This window comes from Chondrus crispus, genomic scaffold (genome assembly GCF_000350225.1).
Source record: "Chondrus crispus Stackhouse genomic scaffold, scaffold_3, whole genome shotgun sequence".
Lineage (NCBI taxonomy): Eukaryota > Rhodophyta > Florideophyceae > Gigartinales > Gigartinaceae > Chondrus > Chondrus crispus.
This window is the reverse complement of record NW_005179158.1, coordinates 927,276-947,948: the sequence shown is the minus strand read 5'-3', so window position 1 is coordinate 947,948 and position 20,673 is coordinate 927,276. Positions and strand designations below refer to the sequence as shown.

The 20,673-nt window shown below is 52.8% G+C and overlaps 6 protein-coding genes; 4 read left to right on the top strand and 2 right to left on the bottom strand.

Annotated features, from left to right (window-relative positions):
* Positions 1–8,055: 8,055 nt before the first annotated feature.
* CHC_T00005585001 (hypothetical protein) lies at positions 8,056–8,313 on the bottom strand. Its single transcript, XM_005716695.1, has one exon. It carries the CDS (start codon positions 8,311–8,313, stop codon positions 8,056–8,058), a length of 258 nt encoding a protein of 85 aa, XP_005716752.1.
* A 461-nt stretch (positions 8,314–8,774) lies between these two features.
* On the top strand, positions 8,775–10,274 carry CHC_T00008861001 (Serine/threonine protein kinase Mitochondrial). XM_005716694.1 is given in 2 exon segments: positions 8,775–10,100; positions 10,101–10,274. The coding sequence occupies 1 exon segment, from the start codon at positions 8,775–8,777 to the stop codon at positions 10,098–10,100; it is 1,326 nt and encodes a 441-aa protein (XP_005716751.1). The 3' UTR covers positions 10,101–10,274.
* A 756-nt stretch (positions 10,275–11,030) lies between these two features.
* On the top strand, positions 11,031–11,909 carry CHC_T00005584001 (hypothetical protein). Its single transcript, XM_005716693.1, has one exon. The coding sequence runs from the start codon at positions 11,031–11,033 to the stop codon at positions 11,907–11,909; it is 879 nt and encodes a 292-aa protein (XP_005716750.1).
* A 2,949-nt stretch (positions 11,910–14,858) lies between these two features.
* CHC_T00005583001 (hypothetical protein) lies at positions 14,859–16,332 on the top strand. XM_005716692.1 is given in 2 exon segments: positions 14,859–15,449; positions 15,450–16,332. 1 exon segment carries the CDS (start codon positions 14,859–14,861, stop codon positions 15,447–15,449), a length of 591 nt encoding a protein of 196 aa, XP_005716749.1. The 3' UTR covers positions 15,450–16,332.
* A 105-nt stretch (positions 16,333–16,437) lies between these two features.
* CHC_T00005582001 (hypothetical protein) lies at positions 16,438–17,499 on the top strand. XM_005716691.1 is given in 4 exon segments: positions 16,438–16,536; positions 16,537–16,587; positions 16,870–17,265; positions 17,266–17,499. The coding sequence occupies 2 exon segments, from the start codon at positions 16,537–16,539 to the stop codon at positions 17,263–17,265; spliced, it is 447 nt and encodes a 148-aa protein (XP_005716748.1). The 5' UTR covers positions 16,438–16,536; the 3' UTR covers positions 17,266–17,499.
* A 1,678-nt stretch (positions 17,500–19,177) lies between these two features.
* On the bottom strand, positions 19,178–19,825 carry CHC_T00005581001 (hypothetical protein). The gene has a single exon (XM_005716690.1). The coding sequence runs from the start codon at positions 19,823–19,825 to the stop codon at positions 19,178–19,180; it is 648 nt and encodes a 215-aa protein (XP_005716747.1).
* Between the last annotated feature and the right edge of the window lie 848 nt (positions 19,826–20,673).

Below are 20,673 nucleotides of genomic sequence, written 5' to 3'. Positions count from 1 at the left end.
TGCGACGCGCGCAGCATGCGGAGGGACAGCGGAGGGGCTGGAGCGAGGAGTGGGACGGGGTTGGGCGGCTGCGACAGTCACACATGGGCGAGTGGGCGAGGGGACTGGGGTGGGAGAGGCCTGGGCGGCATGAGCAGGGTGAGGAGGCGAGGGCGGTGTGGCGCGCACGGGCGAGGGCGGAGACGCGGTCGAAGATTCGGGGCTGGACGCGTTCGACGGGCTGAGGCCGTACGCGGACGCGCAGGGCGCGACCACTGTGGCGCGAAGCGGGTGCGGTGACGGAGGGAAGCGGGGGGTTGACGACGTCTTCTTCGTCGCCATGTTGTGTGTGTGTGTGTGTGTGTGTGTGTGTGTGTTTTGGCAAATTTATCAATGCAGAAGGGGTGCGCTTACAGATACACTAGCAGATATGAAGGTGAATTATACTTCTATCGGGTACGTGATGTCCGCAACGTGTGTCGGTAGGCGAGAAAGGATAGCTGCAGCGACACTGGACCATATGGCAAAGCTCAGGCGTTGGTGAATGCGTGACTTTGCAGTTGCTATCGTGCAGGAGCTGCGGAGAGCGATCAGTTTTGCATGAGCGTCTATGACTTGAAGCGTGGATTGTGAGGGCGCACCCAGAGTGTCGAAGGACAGTGGTTGAAAGTGCCAGTCCAGGGACGGGGGAGGACCGTGGTCCTCGATAAGCAGAGCGTTGCGGATGGTGCGGTCGAGGGCCTTGCGCTTGCGATACGCGCCTGCTTCGGCGGCTCCAGCACTGTGGCGCGCGGCTTGGTATAACACGCCTTTACGAAACGGGCTGCCAATAGTGAGATCATAAGCCGTTGGCTTATCTGGAAGCAGACCGGGAGGAGGCGGCGAGGGCTGTACGAGTATGTCGGCAGGGCGTGCAGCGGTATTGGGTATGAGAAACGGGACCTCGAGGGAGTAGGCCAGACCAGCTGGACGGAAGACTTGTCGGGCAAAGACATTCCGGACGGTGTTATGTCGGTGTACCATGCCGAAACCGTGGCGACATATAGTAGCATGGTCGCCTCTGGTGTCCACCGCTTTAGAGCAATGGGAGCAACGCAGCGGGGAGACGGAATCTTGTGTGACGTGAGCATCTAGGTGGCGTCGGAGCATCGTGGCCCACGTGGCATTGTGAACGCGAGACATAGCAGCTGGGTGGGCAGTGCGGAAGGATGTAGCACCCGGGGAAAGTAAGGAATTATACCTGACTCGTCTACGTATGCTTGCGGTGCTGTGGTCAGCTGGATCAGGAAACGACTCCCAAAGGTTCTTTTGCCAGTATGTGCGGGCTGCTGCACTTTGTTGCGCCTGAAGTAAAAAGTTGTGTATGCGTTCAGGTCGCGACACTAAGGCAGCTGGTTCTAAGCAACCGAGATCCGCCTCCGTCAACGCAAAGAGTGGCGGTTGTACACTGGGGGGCAAGTTTCTGAGGACCACACGCAGGGTGCTTCTTGCAAAACGCTGATATTGTGTGACGGAGGGGAACTGGGGGCCCTGCAAGCGGACGGGGGCGGCGTCGATGAGACTGGCTCCGTATGAGGCGTGGATAGTGGAAGCCAAGGACGTGAAGCCGTGGCCTCCATGCCTGAACGGCAAGCGAATTTGAGCCGCGATGGTTGGGGAAAGAGTCACACTATTAAAGCGAGCATACGCGTCAAGTTGTTCCCGGTCGAATTGTTGGGCGTATGACAGAGCAAAGTCCGGGGGAACCAGGCGAAAAATATGCTGCACACGACAGGCAGAAGCGGAAACCCGGTGTAAGTGGAAGCGGGTTCGACCTTCAGGTATTCGGTCTAGCTGGGAAAGGGCGTTGTTGCACTGCAGTAATTTTGTCTGTATGTATTGTGTCATGAAGCCATGTGAACCGATTGGGGCTCCGAGGAGGTCCAGTCCTTCCTCTGCAACACTGAACGGGGCCACCTTAAACAGCGGGCTCAGAATTTCAGGGTTGAGGGTGGGCCAAAAGACACGTGTCTTTGTAGGGTTCAGTAAAAACTGGTGTTTTGGGCCTTCCACTTTGATAATGGCGAGCGCTTTCACTACTTCCTCAACTCTACCGACAATCGTGCCGTCGTCGGCATACAATCTGTTCATGAGGAGGTTGCATGACTCGGAGATGTGGCGTGCAAGCGGCTGCAGGGCGAGTGAGAACAACAACATGCTGGACGGGTCTCCTTGTTGAGTCCCTTCTCGACTGGACAGAACTGTAGGCGGCCAGGAAGGGACAATGAGCGGGGGAGGAGTTCGTGAGTAAATCATGTCCAGATACCTCGATAACGACGGCGCGCGATGAGGGAGACTTTGAAGCACTGTTTGGCGAGAAAAATTATTGAACGCGTTGGAGGCATCGATGGAAACCATGATGTACTGTGGGTCGTGGCCTGGGTGTGGGTAATTTTATTCAAATGCAAGGGGGGGCCGATACAGTGGCATGCGGGCGGACGTCAAGGAATCACACTTGCGGAGGATAGGATGGAGCCGACCCATGACACGGCATGCGGGCAATTGTCGCCGCGGCGACACTGGACCAAATCGCAAAGCTGAGACGCTGGGCGAGGCGGGTTTTGGCGATGCCAAAGCTGCAGCCTGAGTGGATGGCAATTTGGTGCGCAACGTGTTCAAGGACAGCAGTAGTACGGGTGCTCCAGGCGCCCAGGGTATCGAAGGCTAGGGGGACGAAATGCCAGTCTAGGGGAGGAAGTGGGTCGTCAGCCTGAAGGTGTAAGGCAGCGCGTAGAATGCGGTCATGGGTGCGGAGTTTTCTTGTATGGGCTCCTTCAGCGGCGCCGGCAATAGACCGAGCAGCTGAGTTCATGTTAGCAGCGGTGTAGGGATTACAAATCGTGACATCGTATGCTGTAGGGCGGTCTGGGAGGGCGCCAGCCGCTGGAGGGGACGGTTGGACAAGAAGGTCAGCAGGGCGGTGCGCCGTGCCTGGTATGAGAAATGGAACTTCGCGGTCGCACGCGAGGCCGGCTGCCCGAAACGCTTGGCGGGCCAGAGTATTGCGGACAATGTTATGGCGGTGGGTGGCACCATACCCGTGTTTGCAGTTGGCGGCGTGGTCGCCACGTTTGTCCATCGCGCGGCCACAGTGAGAGAATTGTAGGGGGGCCCGTGAATCGTCGTACACAGGCGTGTCGAGGTGTCGCCGAAGCATAACGGACCACACGGCACTTGAAACTCGCGAGGTCAGAGATGGGTGAGCGCAGAGGAAGGAGGCCGCACCAGGAGTAATTAGAGAGTTGTAGCGGGCGCGACGGCGTACAGAGGCTGCCGTATGATCGGTTGGGTTAGGCTGTCGATCCCACTCTCTCGTTTCCCAATACATGCGCGAAAAGGCTCCATGGAGCGCCTGATATAATGTAAAATGTACTCTTTCAGGTCGTTCCAATAAAGCTTGCGGTTCGAAGGGGCCCAGATTAGAATGCGTAGCGAGGATCCCTCGGGTTTCGACCTCGGGGTTCAAGGAGCGCAGTACATGCACTAGATGCTTCCGTGCCATTCCGCGGTAGAATGGCACTGTAGGGTTCGAAGGTCCGCGAATGCGTGCTTTTGCGGATTCAATTAAACTTGCAGCGTGAGATGCGTGCAAAAACGGGGCCAGTGGCGTGAAACCATGACCACCCAAACGGAAGGGGAGGCCAATCTGGGAAGATATGGACGGAGAAAGCGTGACATGATTGAACCGGGAGTAGGCGGATTTTTGACTTTGATCAAACCGAATTGCGCTTGGGAGCGAAATGCGAGGTGGTGTTAGGCGGAACACATGCTCGACGCGGCACACGGATCCTGATACTCGATGCAAATGGAAACGTATACGAGCATCGGGAATGCTGTCGAGCAATGTGAGGGAGTTTGACACTGCCTCAATTTTTTCCTCCAAGAATGACCTCATGAATTCATCTGTGCCTAACGGGGCGCCCAAAAGAGCAATTCCGCCTTCTTGTGAGACGTGTAAGGGGAACGACGTGGTGAGGGATTCGAGAAGTGACGGCTCAGTTGTGGGCCAGAAAGCGCGACATTTAGAAATGTTCATGCGGAATCCCATGCTGGGGCCAAATGTGTGAAGAATGCGGAGTGCTTTTGTAACCTCCGGGATAGTGCCAATTAGTGTACCGTCATCGGCGTACCAGCGGTTGAGCAGGAGGCTGCATTCGCGGGTGATGCGGCGGACAAGTGGTTGGAGCGCTAGAGAGAAAAGGAGCATTCCAGCAGGGTCGCCCTGTTGGGTTCCTTCACAACTTTTAAGAATGACCCGTGGGGAAGACGGTAGCACGAGGTCGGGAACAGTGCGGCCATAGATGAGGTTGAGGAAGTGGGCAAGGCTAGGCGTATCCAGAGTGAGACGGTTGAGCATAGACTGACGGCTAAAGCTGTTGAACGCGTTTTGTGCGTCAACAGAGACGAGCACGTAGTTGGGGTTGCGACCGTGTCGCGCCAGGAGCATACGACAATCATGGACAATGGCGTCCATTCCCGATGAGACGCCATTGGCGAGCTGTTCCGGGGCCAGGCGATCGCGGGTATCATCAATTGCGGCGGGGAGAAGGACCTTTGTTACGAGGCGGCGAAGTGCCTGCCCCACGGCAATGGGGCGGAGCTTCCCGGGGCGCGGCTGGAGGGGGATCAGGGTTGACGCAGCCAGGAGGGGGGCTGTGCTATCCGGGATATCGCCTCGGGCGAGTCTCCGCACCAGGCGGGTGAGGGACGAAAGACCGGTAACACCGGCCTCGGGAGTGACGGTCGTGCGAGCGAGCAGCTGCAGCAGGCGGGGCGAGAGGCGATCTGGCCCGGCTGCGGACGTGGGATTGAGAGATCGAGCAGCACGTAGTACTTGGCCTTCGGTGATGTCTGGAGTCGGAGGGAGGTCGGTTCGGGAGAGTGCTTGTGTGGGCACAGCGGGTGTAGGATGAAGGGCGGTTAGGGAAGTGCGCGTGGTCTCTTCTTGGAGGTCGGGGAGCGGTTTGTCTGTCAATGCGCGCATTGCTCGTCCATATTGGGCGTCGGCGGCCATGCCCATGGCGCGGCTGATGCGGCGACGGTCGTGGCCTGAGTTTTATTTTCACTAATCAAGGGGGGCCGATGCCATATCATAGGGCAGGCTTCAAGGACTCACACTTGGGCGGGACAAGATAAGGCCGCGCCATGATAAGGCATGCGGGCGAGGGTGGCTGAGGCAACACTTGACCATATGGCATAACTAAGACGCTGAGAGAGACGAGACTTTGCAGTACCAAAGGTGGTACCGGTGCGGATGGCAATTTGATGGGAGAGGGACTCGAGGACAGATGTAGAGCGGGCGCTGGGAGCGCCCAGGGTGTCGAACGCAAGAGGCACGAAGTGCCAGTCCAGAAGAGGGAGCGAGGCGTCGGCTTGTAGATGTAGAGCGGAGCGGATGATGCGAGCGTGCGTGCTTAGCTTGTCAGCATCCGCCACTTCGGCGGCGCCGGCTATACCGCGAGCAGCCGGGATGAGGGCCCCCACGCGGTAGGGGCTCCGGACAGTGACATCGTAAGCCGTAGGAAGGTCTGGCAGAGCTCCCGCAGGAGGCGGAGCGGGCTGAACGAGGAGATCGGCGGGGCGGTGAGCCGTGCCAGGGATGAGAAAAGGGACTTCCATATCACAGCTCAGTCCTGAGGCGCGGAAAGCATGTCGTGCCAGAGTGTTCCGCACCGTGTTGTGACGATGCACAGTACCGAAGCCGTGCTTGCACATGGCGGCATGGTCACCGCGTATATCCATGGGACGGCGACAGTGAGAGCAGAGGAGGGGCTGGATGGAGTCATCGTAGACCGGGGAGTCAAGATGACGGCGGAGCATACATGCCCACACTTCGCTGGAGACGCGTGATGTAAGGGCGGGATGAGCACACAAGAAGGAAGCGGCGCCTGGCGCGCACAGGGAGTTGTAGCGCGCTCGGCGGCGTACGGAGGCGGGTGTGTGGTCGGAGGGGCTGGGGAGGCGATCCCATGCAGATTTTTCCCAGTACATCCTTGAGAAGGCGCCTTTCTTTAAAGATTGCATCTTAGAATTTCATTTGTATAAATAAGCCATGCTGGGCCGAAAGTCGACACGGGTCTGTAGCTCAATTGGTAGAGTGCTCCCTTAGCATGGGAGAGGTACCGGGATCGAAGCCCGGCAGATCCATTTTTTCCCCAAATCAGAAAAAACCTTCTTACATTTCCATCGACAGTTTCACGGCTTGGCTTGTCGGCTAGCTGCATGATGCAGAAAGCCTCTCGCTGTGATTGCAAACTGGCCGACGTCAAGTGAAGACGGCGAGACACGAGGCGTTTGGCTCTTGATTTCGCTCCGCCAAGACCTGCGAAAGGTTCTTTTTTTATTATTGCCATTGTATTGGTGTGACAGTTTTGTTGGCCTTGTCCCGACACAAGAGGATGATGTCATCAACAGGAGTTGCCGCTCTCGGCCGCATGCAGATATAAATGCGCCGACAGCGCACTGAGTACGTCGAGAACGGCGAAATGTGTATGCGGAGGCCGGCGTTAACACTATGAAGGATTTGGCGATATCCGGCGCTCGCAGTGACGTCATCCGTTGGTGCAACGTGATTGGTCTGAGTGGGGATGAACTAAGTGGATGAACTAAGCGCCCAGGAAGGTCCCGTTTTGCATTCCCACTTCACCCGCGAAAAACGTCTCAAACAATCTATCTGTTTGCATCTCCCGCGTGAGAATCTAGTTTCTGGCCCTGAGAGGTCAGAAAGACCTTAACACGTGTATTTTTGCGCAGCCGGATGAGACCCTCATGTGAGGCTCCCATACATTCGCTTTCCTCTTCTCTTGTGCTTTTTAACATCCAGCCTGGAAGCCTTCCTTTCCCCTCTATACGGCAGAAGCCACGCTTCTCCGTCTCACCATGTTTCCACGGCGCCACATTTTGCTACTTCCCCCGCCTGAGTCTCGCTTCGGCCCGCCCTCCCGTATTTCGCCCGTTGACCTTCCCGACGACGTCCTTCTCCGCATTTTTGAACGTCTTTCTCATGCTCGTGATATTGCTGCCGTGAGAGGCGTTTGCATCTCCTGGAGATTGCTCATCGACCGCACAGAGACCATATGGAGGTCCCTCGTTTTCGACTTGCCACGCTGCGCAAGAAATGCCCAGTATGCAGAGACATGGTACAGGAAAGCAGCTGACTATGGTAATTCACAAGCGCAAGTAGGTTGCTATGCTCTTTTTACGACAGGAAAACACAGACTCCTTGATTGTAGCTCTTTTCGCTGACCACGTCTCTATACTTCCTATAATCTGCTTCTCACACATCGTCTGGGTATGCTATTCTTTGGTGTATTTTCGTTTTCGCCGCAGTTTATGCTTGCTTTGCTATACACCTATGGGTACAACAGCCCACACCGCACTTGAACCCATCGTTGACTGCCCTTGTACAACACTAAATTTTTCATCTTGTGAAAGCACGGAAAGTACTGAGGGCACCACCGTCTTGCACTTTATGTCTCTTACGATATTCAAATCCCTCCGCATATTGACACCTGGTCTATATATGTTTTCGAGAAGGCATCCCAACCCTGGAAACTAACTTCACGTAGTCTCATCCTACTCTCCGTCTTTCACGTATCATGAAATAGTCACAACTCGTCATAACTCTTGATGCATATTAGTAACGAGGACCTTCTTCCAACGCATATCTCACCCCAGCCCGCAAAAACAATGTTGCACTTCTTGTGTCAGCAATCTGAGCGTCACCTTTCCTGCTTTCTCACTGTATCTTTGCGAGACATCCAACCTCCCTGCACTCTAAAATACACCCACCACTCATTCTGCCTTGACAGGTAATAAAGGCTAGCATGCCCCGCTCCTTCCGATAAAAAGTCAGTTGTTAAATCGCACCTTGCCGAGTCTTGCAGGATCTTCCTGAGAATTTCCCGCTTCCATTCAATTACAACTATTACTCAGTCCGCATGGTGCCAGCGATGCATTTTGAGTGTCAGAAAAAGTGGTAGCATTCGTCTTGTTCGATCGGATGCGGCGATTCCAGTACGCACGCATGTAGCAACTTCAGATGTGGATTTTTTTGTCGCCAGGCAGAGGAGACAAGCGATTAGCATTCAGTGGAGCTTCGTGACTAAAGAAGTGCCAATTCACTGACGGTAATCCCCACAGCAGAACGCAAGCTCGTACCACGCAATACTTGCAATACTTGCTCTCTTTCATTGCCCTCTGACTGCGCGACACAACCAAGCAGGTTCGCTTGTTGTTTTGGATGTTAGCAGGTCCTTGCCATATCAAATATTCCGCCCCTTCTTGTTTGGACATCCACCTCGCCCTCACCACAAAAACACCACAAGCAACTTCTTCTTGAGCTCCTACGGCGCCCTTCTCTTCACTGCCATTCTCAGCACTCCTCGATTCCCTAGCATCGACCCCCGCAACCATGAACTTTGTTGCAGCAGGACTTGTGTTCAAGAGAGCTCAACAGTAATCACTTGACTTGATTCGGAACACTCCTGTCTCAAAATCAGGGTGGATGAGTGGACGCCATGGCCTTTTGAGCCACTTCCAAGCACCGAAAGAGTACTGGGTATCACTTCACGGCGATGTTCTCTTACTTTATCCAGCATCTGAGCTGCAGCAGCAGTTCGCTCAGCAACGGTTCAATGAGGGCATATGGAAACGCAAGCGCGACTGTATACGTGTTTTGAAGGTTCAAGGCAAGACTCTAATCGACTCACTCGCCCGCCGCATCAACGCCCGGCGTGTGTTAAAAAAAAATCGTCATGCCAGCCATAAAGATCAAGATGTTGGCGAAAGCGCGGTCTATGACTCTTAGGTCTCGGCAAACTGTCACGTTATACGCCTCAGACAGTTACGAATTGGAAAAGTGGAACACGCTGCTGGCGGATGCTCAGAGAACACCAGTCAAAAATCTCTCTGATTTTGACGTCGTCGACGAGCTCGGCAGTGGCGGCTATGGAACTGTCTTTAAGGCAGAGGACAGGAACACGGGAGATGAAATGGCCGTGAAAGTCATCCACAAGAAGACTCTGCACCAAGATGTTCGGGTGTACAGAAATGCTTTGGCAGAGCGTCGGATCCTAGAACTCGTGCGGGGGCACCCGTTTGTATTGGGTATGCACTTCGCATTCCAAAGTGCTCACAAGTTGTACTTGGTCACAGAATTATGCCACTCTGATCTGTACGATTTTATAGACGAATCGCTCGCAAGGGGCCGAGTCGCTTCCGAGTCCACGGCACGATGCCTCATAGCGGAGATGACGCTGGGCTTGGAGCATCTCCACGAAAGGGGTGTTCTTCATCGGGATTTGAAACCCGAAAACATCCTGATAGATAAGAACGGCCATCTCTGCCTTGCCGATTTCGGACTGGCGAAGCAGCTGCAGTGGAATATCGAGGGCAGGCTGGTGCGAGCACGCTCTCGTGTTGGAACACCGCAGTACATCGCGCCCGATATGATACGACATCAGTCGTACGATACGAGCGTCGACTTTTGGGCAATGGGTGCGATTCTGTATGAACTTCTCACCGGGCAGCGTCTTATTCGCTCGAGAAACATGCGCCATATTTTCTTCGAGATCACGCATTTGAAAAAGACGGCTGTCCCCGGTTTGTCTCCCGCCGGCATGAGTTTTCTTCGACGGTTACTGGAAAAAGATCCCTTGAAGCGCCTTGGATCCGGCATTGGCGGCACAACAGAAATCAAAAATCACGAGTGGCTTGCCGGAGTCGACTGGGAAGCCATCAAGGAAAGGGCATCAGATTCGGGGCCTTTGTCTGATTTCATCTTGTCAAAGATTCGGGGGAGCTGCACACGTCGAGGCTATGCACAGCGACCAATAAATCGCAACCAGCGGGGAAATCGTACAAGAAGGCAAATCTACAGGGATTGCTTGAGGGACCTTCACTATGTATGTACAAACTTGAAAAGAGAGCTTGACGAGGATATCCAACCGGTGAACTGCATGTTTACGAATGACGATGACTCTATTAGCAACCTTGTTCCCCTCTCCAGCAGACCAGAAGCACCGATGAGTCGAAAAAGCAGACATATTATTGCTGGGTATCGTTTTTCCCCAAGAATGTGAGCTTCACAAAGCACTGTTTTAGTGACAAATGGTTTCCAATCCCGGTGACTCGCCACGGGCTTCGAGCTCCAAGAAAAAGATTCCCCACCGTGTACGGTGCCTCATTTACACCCATCTTCGAGCCGAAGGCTTAGGTATCACTTCACTTGTAATAAACGCTCTGGAATATATACTGTATATAAATTGATGCCTCGTGCTATACAGTATCATCACAGAAACAATTTTCCCGTGTCTCCCCCCCGAAAGCCATAATTGCATAGGAGTGCCCTTTGCTTCGTCCCAGGTCAGTTCGGTTCAGTTGAGTTTTTTCCTTCTTTCTTTTCTCACGTTTAGCCCTTGATCAATAGGATCTCCTGAATAACTCTTGACATTTGGATGAGTACCGAAACTGCACCTTCAGGGCTCGAAAAATGACAACAGTGTCTTCATTGCTCCTTCCCCCTCTAGCGCTTGCATCTCTCACGAACTCAATCGGTTTTTCCTGAGCAACGACCGAAGTCTGCAATCTTTGCATTCCTGATGAAGGGTTCGCCAAATGCCTTCATTCGCCTGCTGCGGACATCAAAGGATTTGTACCCTTTCATGTAAGTTGCAAAAGAATGGAGGCGGAAGACATCTGGTTTTCCATGTGGGCATTTAACCCCTGTGGTGCGGTAAGGTAGTCTACATCATCCAGATGCCACTTTTACTCCAAAGCATTTTTTTAAAGAAATATGGAGCTGTACCGAAACTGTTTTGCGAGGACAGTGCAGTACGAGCTCACTGATCGACATGCATTTGTTAGTGTATTCGGAGAACCATTTGCTCGCTTGGTTGGACACGCTGCATTTGCTCTGATCTGAGAAAAAGACCAAACCAACAACTCTGAGCGCAACACTCTGAGCGCAACACTCCTATCACCAAGGGGCATCCTCACCGCAGTAACGGACTATGCTGCTTTCCGTCCTAGCCGCGTTGGCTACTCTAAACTTCGCTGAATCAACTCAGTGTGATCCGTCTTCTTATCATCAACCAGCCGCAGCGCACTCTGCTGTCGAGCTCCCTTTGCTTGCTGGACATACGCGTTCAGTGGTAGAACCTTTTCAGTTCGCTGTTGTCGCTCCTGAGTCTCGCATGTATACTCCCAGCTTACCTGGGTGGCATGGTACAATCTCGGCAGCAGCCATTGTGACACCAGCGCTCGGTGCTCGGTTCGCTATGTATCTCGTCAACGCTTCTGCTGGTGCTTCTTCGACAGATGGCACTTTATACGAAGGTGCCCCATCGGGCTTGGAGCGATTCCTCTATGTCCTCCATGGGACAGTGTTTGTGAAAGAAGAATCACAAGGCGAGCGAAGACTGGAGTACGGGGGTTTCGTCTACTACGCACCCGGCGAGAAGATGAACACCTTTGTGGGTGATGAGGGTTCAAGCTTCGTGCTGATAGATCAAGTGTACGCAGGCGCATTCAAACCAGTGTCTGTTATCGGGAATGAAGCAGAAGCCGGAACTGAGTTTGTTCCAGGAGAAGTGTTCAAACTCAGACGGCTTCTTAATGGCAGTGACCCAGGTTACGACTTCAACATACACATTATGGACTTTGCGCCAGGTGAATACATGAACGTGAAGGAGGTCCATTACAATCAACACGGCCTCCTCATGCTGCGTGGACACGGCATTTATCTGCTTGGTGAACGTTTCTTTCCAGTAGCGACGGGGGATGCATTGTATATGGCTCCTTTTGTTCCGCAATGGTTTGGGGCATTGGGTCCGACAAGCGCGCGGTATTTCTTGTACAAAGACGTAAACACTAATCCATTGCTACATTGAATGTCGATTGGCGTCGTGACTCTGCCCGTGTTGCAGACTGAAAGGTTTGGTAAAATTTTGTCCCGCGTCATCGCAGTGCACGCTGTACGGCAGATACGAGCTGATTGTCAGTAGGCCGACTGTCAAACTCTTCGCAGAGAGTGTAGTCATCAAGCTGTTCCATTTCAACAGGATCGGTCTCTCGCGGATGAACAGGGTCAGCATCCGTCCCAACAAATCTCCAAAGCGCCCATTTGCCCGGGTACATTCTCAGAACGACAAACCTGGGAGGTGGGGTGTTGGGATTCTCGGCCTGTTCACCTTTTGGCTGAAGTGCGAATGGAGCAAGCACAAACACCGGCTCAAACTTTGTGAGCTCATAGGGCAAAGTCCCCCCAAAGCCGAGCATCGAATACAAAGAGTCTTCACGTGGATGATTGTGCACAATAACAGGCAAACGGTCCTTTTGAGCACTTTGCACGAGTCGCCTGAAATCGAGAATGGCGTCACCCTTCGCCGGCGGATCGAGAATGACATACGCGTGCGGCTTGTGTCGCTCATCGGGCGACTGCTCGCCAACTCCCAAGACCGCAACGGAGACATCCTGAATGTTTGTGGAGGAGAGCCATTCGCGGACGCGAAGGGCGGTGGTGGGCCCGGGGACGACAAGCTGGACAATGGGGCGCTCCGCCGGGAGGACGGGCTGTATCGCGGCTACGAGGGCGCGCGTGAGGACGGCAGCTGAGGAGGCGTCGTAGGTGCGGGCGCGGGGGTCAACTGCGGCGGTGAGGACGTCGACGCAGAGACGTTGGCGGCCGGCGATTAGGGCGGTGCGGACGCAGGACTGGATGTCGACGGCAGCAGAGGTGGCATCGTTCGGGACTCGGGCGCGACAGAGCGGGGTGTGAAGAGGCTTGATGCGTGGACGAGAGGGGCGGGGCGCAGGGATGGAGACGAAGAAGGGGGGGAACATGGTTTTGGTCGTCGAGAAGAGGAGCAAGTGAATCGCGTATTAGAGTGTGGCAGCGGGGAGAACACACAGGTTGGCAATGTGCGTACTACAGGTAGTACAGTACCAAGGGTACCGTTAATAACGGTACAGTACCCTTAGGGTACCTTCTCGAAGGGTACTTCGTACAGGGGGGGGGGACTCGCATTAGTGCCGTTTTTATTATTGCCACCCTTCCATTAGTGCACCCCGGACGCATGAACACGAAAAGTGCCACGTGTTATACGGGTCCAGCTGTTAGGCTGTCTCCCGTCCGTGTCAAACACAAAAAGCCCTTTTTAGCCCGATCCTCAAGCTACTGCACACCGTCCACCGACTTTAGCTTGTAGTCGTTATGGCTCCGGTTCCAGAAAAGACGAAAGCGACTCGCAAGCGTCTGACCATATCGCAGAAGCTCGAAATCGCAGATCTGCTCGACAATGGATACCGTACCACAGCCGTTATGCGACAGTTCGGCATTGCCGAGCGGACCGTACAAAACATCAAGGCAACTGCTCCCGCATTGCTCCGCGTAGCCAACCAGAAGCCCCAGTCACTTCAAGCGAAGACCCGTCCGTCAGTCCATTATGGTCCCCCATCTCGAACTGAAGCTCCTTGAATTTCTCAACTATGCCAGATCAGCAAAAATGCCAGTAACACAAACTGTCCTACAAACGCGGGCCCTCATGATTAAGGAACAAATGCTCAAGTCTCAGGTGACAGGTAAAGATCGCACCACGCTTGACAAGTTCACAGCATCTCGTGGATGGGTAGAGAAATTTGTCAAGCGACATGCTCTTCGTTCTGTAGCCCTGCACGGGGAGGGAGGGCAAGTACAAGTGCAGGAAGTCGCAAAAGACATCAACATCCTGCGATCACGTTTGCGCAATTTCGACCCAGAGAACATCTACAATGTCGACGAAACAGGCCTGTTTTTCAAGCTGCTACCTCGACGCAGTGCGTGCGATGCGGAATACACCTGAAACACAATCAAGTGATGAAGATGAGAGCGCTGGGGATGCGATAGGAAGAAGCGCTATACCCTCTGCGCTGGAAATCGCGGAATTGTTTGGAGATCTGGAACTTCTGGCATCTGAGTGCCAAGTTTCAGACGCTTTATCGCATCTAAGGTCAGCAAAGCGCGCGTTTCTCACTGCAAAACATGATAGAAAACCAACGCCGATCAGGCAGATGTTAATTTCCGAGTGCCTGTAAATGGATGTGACGGCGTCACTTACTAATGCCACCCTCCCAATAGTGCCGTTTTTGGGGTCTCACACGGGGCGGCACTAATGCGTAGGGTCCCCTGTACCATATTCAGCATTACATGCACACATGGTACAAACTTTACCCTTGGTCCCCTTGGTACCTTTGAATGGTCGACCTTTATTGTAACTAGAAGGGGGGAGCCAGGGCGCAGAAGCGGCCGGCCCTTAATGGAGAGGTGCAAGAGATGCGTGAATCCGGCGGCGATTGACGGATAGGGCGGTGTATTGAAGGACGAGAGAAGTAAGAAACGTGCTAATTTGAAGACGAGTAGAGGTGGGGCAACGTCCAGTACGACTGGATAGGATCAGAGACGAGTTGGAGCCCTCTGACCGTACCCGAGCCGATACGCCCGTAGATACACGTCCCAGATCATAGGGTTACTTTCGAAGGTACCCAAGGGTACCGTATACGTACATACTGTGGGTCTAGCTCGAGTGCCGTTGGGTAGAATGGTGTCACCCTCGGTACCCTCGAGTACTGCACTGTAATGTACTGTCCCCCGCAAGCGTACAATATGGGCGATATTGGAAAGTGAGGCAAGTGGTGCTGGGTAGTGTGGATCTCGGGGGGTGCCCGAAATCTCAATGAATCTCTGATAATTATGGTGGCTCCGTGCGAAATGATTGGAGGGAACAAAAGAGAAAAGCATATTACAGTGGCGGAATGAGTATTATCGCCAAGGAAACCAATAGAGCGGGGGCACGCGTCCCACAATGGCACCAGTTGCGCCATTGATTCTGTGTGTACCACTGTGGTACCCCCAAACGAGCCCCCTGAGCGATAAGCCACCACAACGTCACACTAACTGGTCTCCACCCCACCGCGACTTTGCTCAAAAGGCCTGCTGCTGCTCCCCACGCTCCGCTCTCCCGCCCCTACCTCACCTTCATTGTACAAAGCTCGCTTCATCAACCTCCCCATTCTTGGCTCAGCCATGCCACAGATTTTCGCCTTCGCTCATGCCCCTCCATTACCTCCTCGCTATTCCCTTCTCCCCTCATATTGCCCCTCTCGTCTACGCTGTTCACCAGCGCACTTCCAGTCCATATCCCCCATTGCCCGCCTTTCAGATAGTCGCCATGCGTACCGTCTCAGCTCTCTCCTCGCCACAAAGGTACGGCCTTCATCCCACGCCTCGACAGTCGCTCCACCACCGAATACCCCAACTGCCCCTGTCACCTCCCCAACAACTCCATCACCACCAGCCCCCCCACGCTATCTCATCCGTCTCGCACAGTCCACCGAGCTGTACACAGTCGCAGACATACGGTGCTCGGCGTTCTACGGAAACTCCGCTGCTATGACGTACTACCCCGTTCGCAGACGCGAGATCTACATGGCAATGAGGAACAGACTCGCCTCTGGCAATCGCTGTCTCGTTGTTCTTGACACGGCCCCGCCGAGCCATTGGATGCCTTTCACAAATGACGACGGCCATCTCGTCGTCGGCTCTCTTGATGCCAGTCTGCATGGCGCTGTATCAGGGAAGAGGTTTGCTTTCGGAGAGTCTGCGCATCAGGAGGGCAAGCGTATTTACATTAGTTCCATGGCTATCAGAGACGACTGGCAGAGACGAGGTTTGGCAAAGAATTTGCTGGCTCACGTCGATGATCTCGCCAACCACTTTGGCGTGAAGGAAGTCTTTCTGCACGTCGAATGGGACAATCTACCCGCAGTCGCTTTGTACACGGTATGCGGGTTTTCCAGCACGAGAAATGATGACCCTGTCTTAATTCCAAAGTGGGTTCACTTTTTGGCGAAGAAGGAGCACACGCTCTTGCGGAAAAGGATTTCCTAGCCACTACTGCGGGGAGAGGCAAAATTTTTTTTTCGCTGTCGGTCGTCGCTACTGTATGACTCGCATTTAGGCCGTGTAGATACTGTTTTGTCGCGATTCTGTCATCGCATTGATTCATAGTTTTCTGGACTCCAATATTTTTTCTCGAAGGTGAGAAGAGACCCGGAACCAATTTGCTTGCAGATCGAAGGAGGTCCGAACAACAGCTACAGCCGCGGCATACAGTATGGCTTGCGTCGAAGAAGCTTGATTTCGTACTGTATGCAAGACGCCCTCGTACAGCAAGTGGCGCTTGTATGCATTGGGAGACCCCCACACGTGTGCGTAGTTTTGTTGCACTTTTTGTCTATTTTTGTGAATAAATTGTAATTTTCCCCCGGAATCCGAAACATTTTCCATACAAAGCAAATTTCTCTTCTCATTTTGTTTTATAGAAACTTTTCGCCCGGTCCCGTCGTTGAATCGGCTGTGTCCGCCGCCGTTGCCTTCTCTTCCCACCATCGTGATACCTGCGAGCAATCTCTTCCTTCACTCGCATCCATCCTAAAGTCCGCGGCAGTTGTCGATACCATTCGTTCACTATAACTGCCAACATGGGCGCCGCTTCTACAGCCAAAAACTCCGTTCAGGTCTTCGGCCGCAAGGTAAGATCGCCTTTTTGCTGTCTTTCCCCCAAGCGACGCCCTTCTGCATCCCAAGGATCGTCCGCGTCGGTCCTCAACGACCCAATGCGCTACTCCCCCAGGGGATGATTCCAGACAACCCCTGAGTAACTTTCATTTGTAGCTTGGCTGAAATCCACCCCACAAGAATCAGACAGAACACTACTTGTCGGGGAAACTGGTCAATCGATGTGGCAGTGTTTCAAATTTTCTGACCGTGAACTTTGATTTCTGATTCCGACCGTCATGTCACGCACATTTCAGAAAACTGCGGTTGCCGTTGCTCACATCACCGGCAATGGAAAGGGCCTCATGAAGATCAACGGTACTCCTCTTGACCTCCTCGAGCCGGAGGGTCTGCGCGTCAAAGTCCTCGAGCCGATGCTAATTCTCGGCCAGGAGCGATTTGCCGACATTGATATTCGTCTACGTGTGAAAGGTGGTGGGTACACTGCCCAGATTTACGCCATCCGACAAGCAATTGCCAAGGGCCTCATTGCGTACTATCAAAAGTTTGTCGACGAAGCCACCAAGAAGGAGCTCAAGGACACCCTTCTCGCCTACGACCGGACCCTTCTCGTCGCTGATCCGCGTCGCTGTGAACCGAAGAAGTTCGGCGGCCGGGGTGCGCGTGCGCGCTTCCAGAAGTCTTACCGTTAGAAAATACGTTGGATGGAGTGCGCTTTCCTTTGCTAGCGCGAGGAGTGTGGGAAAAGTTGTTGTCCTCTGCAATTTCACCCTTGCGTTTAACACTCACCAACTCAGACCACAGTGCTGCGACATTTTGTTTGCTCACATCCAGATGTAAATTGAACGCATTTCGTTAAGCAGCGGTATTTCACGCACTCACTAATTTTCTGCTACGGCTTTTTTTAAAAATATGCCCTATCGCAAGTTGAGCTCACTTCACTAACTGGTCCTCACCCTGGTCCCTGGATCACAACTCGATATGCTAGGAATCGTTGATGAGCGAACAGCAGCATTTGTCACAGGTGCTGCAAATGTGGCCGAACGACAGACAAGTTTTAGGCATGGCAAACACGCCTGGACAAAACTATGTGGTCGCAAGCAATTATGTCCGGCAAAAGGACATTCGAGCGGTTGTGCATGCATGTCAGATCAGCTCTCTAGGAGGCACTTCGCTCGGGCTCTGCTCCTCAATGCGGCCCTAACAACGGAATTTGTTAAACCGTCATCGGCAGGTGCGCTCCAGTCGCCGTTTGCGGCTCCCGAAAATTTGGCCCAAAAGGCTCCCCCTCGGCCTAAAGCAAGGCTATTTGAGGAAGACATCTTCTACCCTGATTACTTTGCAGGTGTCTGGGAAACTGAATCCAAGCTGATATCTGTAATGTGTCCGGCAGGCTACAAACTGTTTGGCAGGCCTGGCTCTTTCGAATCCGCGCGACGAGTACGTTTCCTGATTTGACTGGAAATGGCACTACAGTGACTGCACTCTTCAGAACTCTTTTCACATATGCTATTTACGGCGGATGCTATTACATACGTCGCCGGCGGTGAATTCAATTCTAGGGGGGGCTGATACGGCGCGGGGGGGTAATTTTATCAATGCATGAGGGGTGCGCTTACAGAGACACTAGCAGATATGAAGGTGAATTATACTTCTATTGGGTATGAGATGTCCGCGGCGTGTGTCGGTAGGCGAGAGAGGATAGCGGCGGCAGCACTGGACCATATAGCAAAGCTGAGGCGTTGTTGGGTGCTGATATGGCGCCGGGCGCGTAATTTTATTCATACGGCGCCGTAGGGGGGGGTAATTTTTTTTTACGGCGCCGTATAGGATAATTACGAAACCAAGTAATAGCTGCGTTTATAATCAAGGTGATTTCACTCATAGCTAGCGCAAGTGTGGTCCGTCCCCCCTGTAGCTCAATCGGTTCTTTTTGTTAGCTTTCGACAATCAGCGTGTCGACGCGGGTCGCAGAGCATTGGTCTTATGAGCCAAAGGTTGCGAGTTCAAGCCTCGCCTGGGGGACGTCTTCGCGATATTGTTTTTGATGTTCATTTTTTTCACCAATCAACAACCATCGCGTATCTCGTACAGTCCATACCGCTCAATAGTGCAGTGCCGTGCCACGCGGTAGAATACTGCACTATTGGCGTATTGCATTACACTGTACTCCAGAGAGGATCTCGCAAATCACTTACAGTATACGAAGTGGTTTTACTTGCACGCACGCAGCAATGCACGCTTTGCTTTTTTGAGATGCATACACGTGTCGAAAGTCGTGACAAGCGTTTTGACCTGCACTATTGACGGTTTGCACTACTCATAACTGCACTATTGAGGAGATACTCTGTATATCTCAGCCTCGTTTGTGCGAAGCGCACGTCGCGGCTGGCTTCCAGTGGGCTTCACGCAACAGAGCCATTACGTCCGATGCGGGTGTAAATCGCTCCTTGGGGGTCGATGATGTCCAACTGCATGCAAATTGTTGTTTTAGAAAAGTAATAGTGTAAGATTCTTTTAGTAGTGTACAGTTGTGGTAATTATACTTCCAAGGAAGAAGTTAGTCGGAAAATAAAGGAATCAGGTCCAAACTACTAGCTAGGCCTACAAAGTCCGTGACGCCAAGGTCTTTTGCAGGGACTTGTGCGTCCGCATCCACTTTTTCTCTTTGCCCCGCAGACGAATTAACTTGAAACGATCGACGCTAGCAAAGTACAGTTCTTTGACCTCCGACGGGACCCAGTGAGAGTAGGCTCCCAACAAATCCTCCCCTACACGTTGGCTTAAGATTTTCATGATAGCGTTTCTTTGCAGAGCCCTTGATTCTTTCCTGTTCATACAGCTCCTTATTTCTGGCGCAACGTGGTCCAGTTCCCAGGTGAAGAAGATCTCTAGCTCAGCTACGCACCTGAACACCTGCTTGGATAACTGTTGTAGAGCCAGATATAGAGAAGCAGTATCAAAGTTGAGCAGTTTTTCGTCATCCCGACCCTGACATGCGGAAACAAAGGTGAGGGACCCTTTGTGAATCTCTAACAACTCATCGATGAGTGGCTGTGTCTTTTTGCGCAATTCGATGATCAATGTGCGGTCGTCGCTGTCAATGCGAGAGAGAATTTGCGGATAAATCACGCTTTCTTGAACGAAAAAGTAGAGCGAGACGATCTGGCTGAAATCAACAAGCCACTTTTGAAGAGCGATAGCGTGAGACGTTTTGAAAGTGTCGATACGGAAAGCCGCTTTTCGAAGCATAACGTATAGATCCTGAACTTCATGGCGGATGCTGTTCTGAAACAGAACGAATGGGTCTGTGACCCAGGAGTTGTCCATGAAGAAGGGTCGAAACTTGAGGACTGGCTGAGATGTACACATTGCCTGAAGATCGGAACGCTTCTTGTGGAGCAGGCCATTTTGAAACCAAACAGTAGAATCCATTTAGAGTTGAGGGTTGAGGCAGGAAGGTGCGAAGGAGCAAAAAGCTGGACCGTATGAGTAAACAGTAATGGGTTTGCTGACGCTTTGGAGAATGGAAGTGCGGGCGTGGTTTCTCAGCAGTAGGATGAACTATGCAGCGGTTTTTATGGCTGACTAAGTGTGGGAATATGAGTTGCAAGGATATGCCCAAGACCACGAGATGACCAGAAACAGAATCATGACGTCTTGCCTGTTTTCTGCATTCCGGATGCAGCAACGAAGAACATCGCCCCTCTGTCGCTGAAGTACTGCACCATTTTTGAAACCAATAAGTGCGGCAGTGCTGGCACAAGCCATATCTGTTCTGTATCTTTGGAAGAGTATCCTTCGGGTAGAAAGACAGGTGCCGGAAAGTATGCCGTGGGAAAGAAGCCAAAAGAGCGCTTCAAACCGGTAAGAGAAGAGACCAAATTTAGAAACAAGATACAGTATGATACAGAAAGCGCAGAGGTGGGCACAGCGTGATCATCACTTGACAACAAAACGGATACTGTATGCGTCTCTGTGCACGCTACCCGTAGAGTGTAAAGGGGGGGCGCCCCAATTCTTGAACAGTGTCCTAATGTTCAAAACACCAATATTATTGGAAAAAAGTGTCATTTTTCGGGCCCATGTCCGCAAAAGAC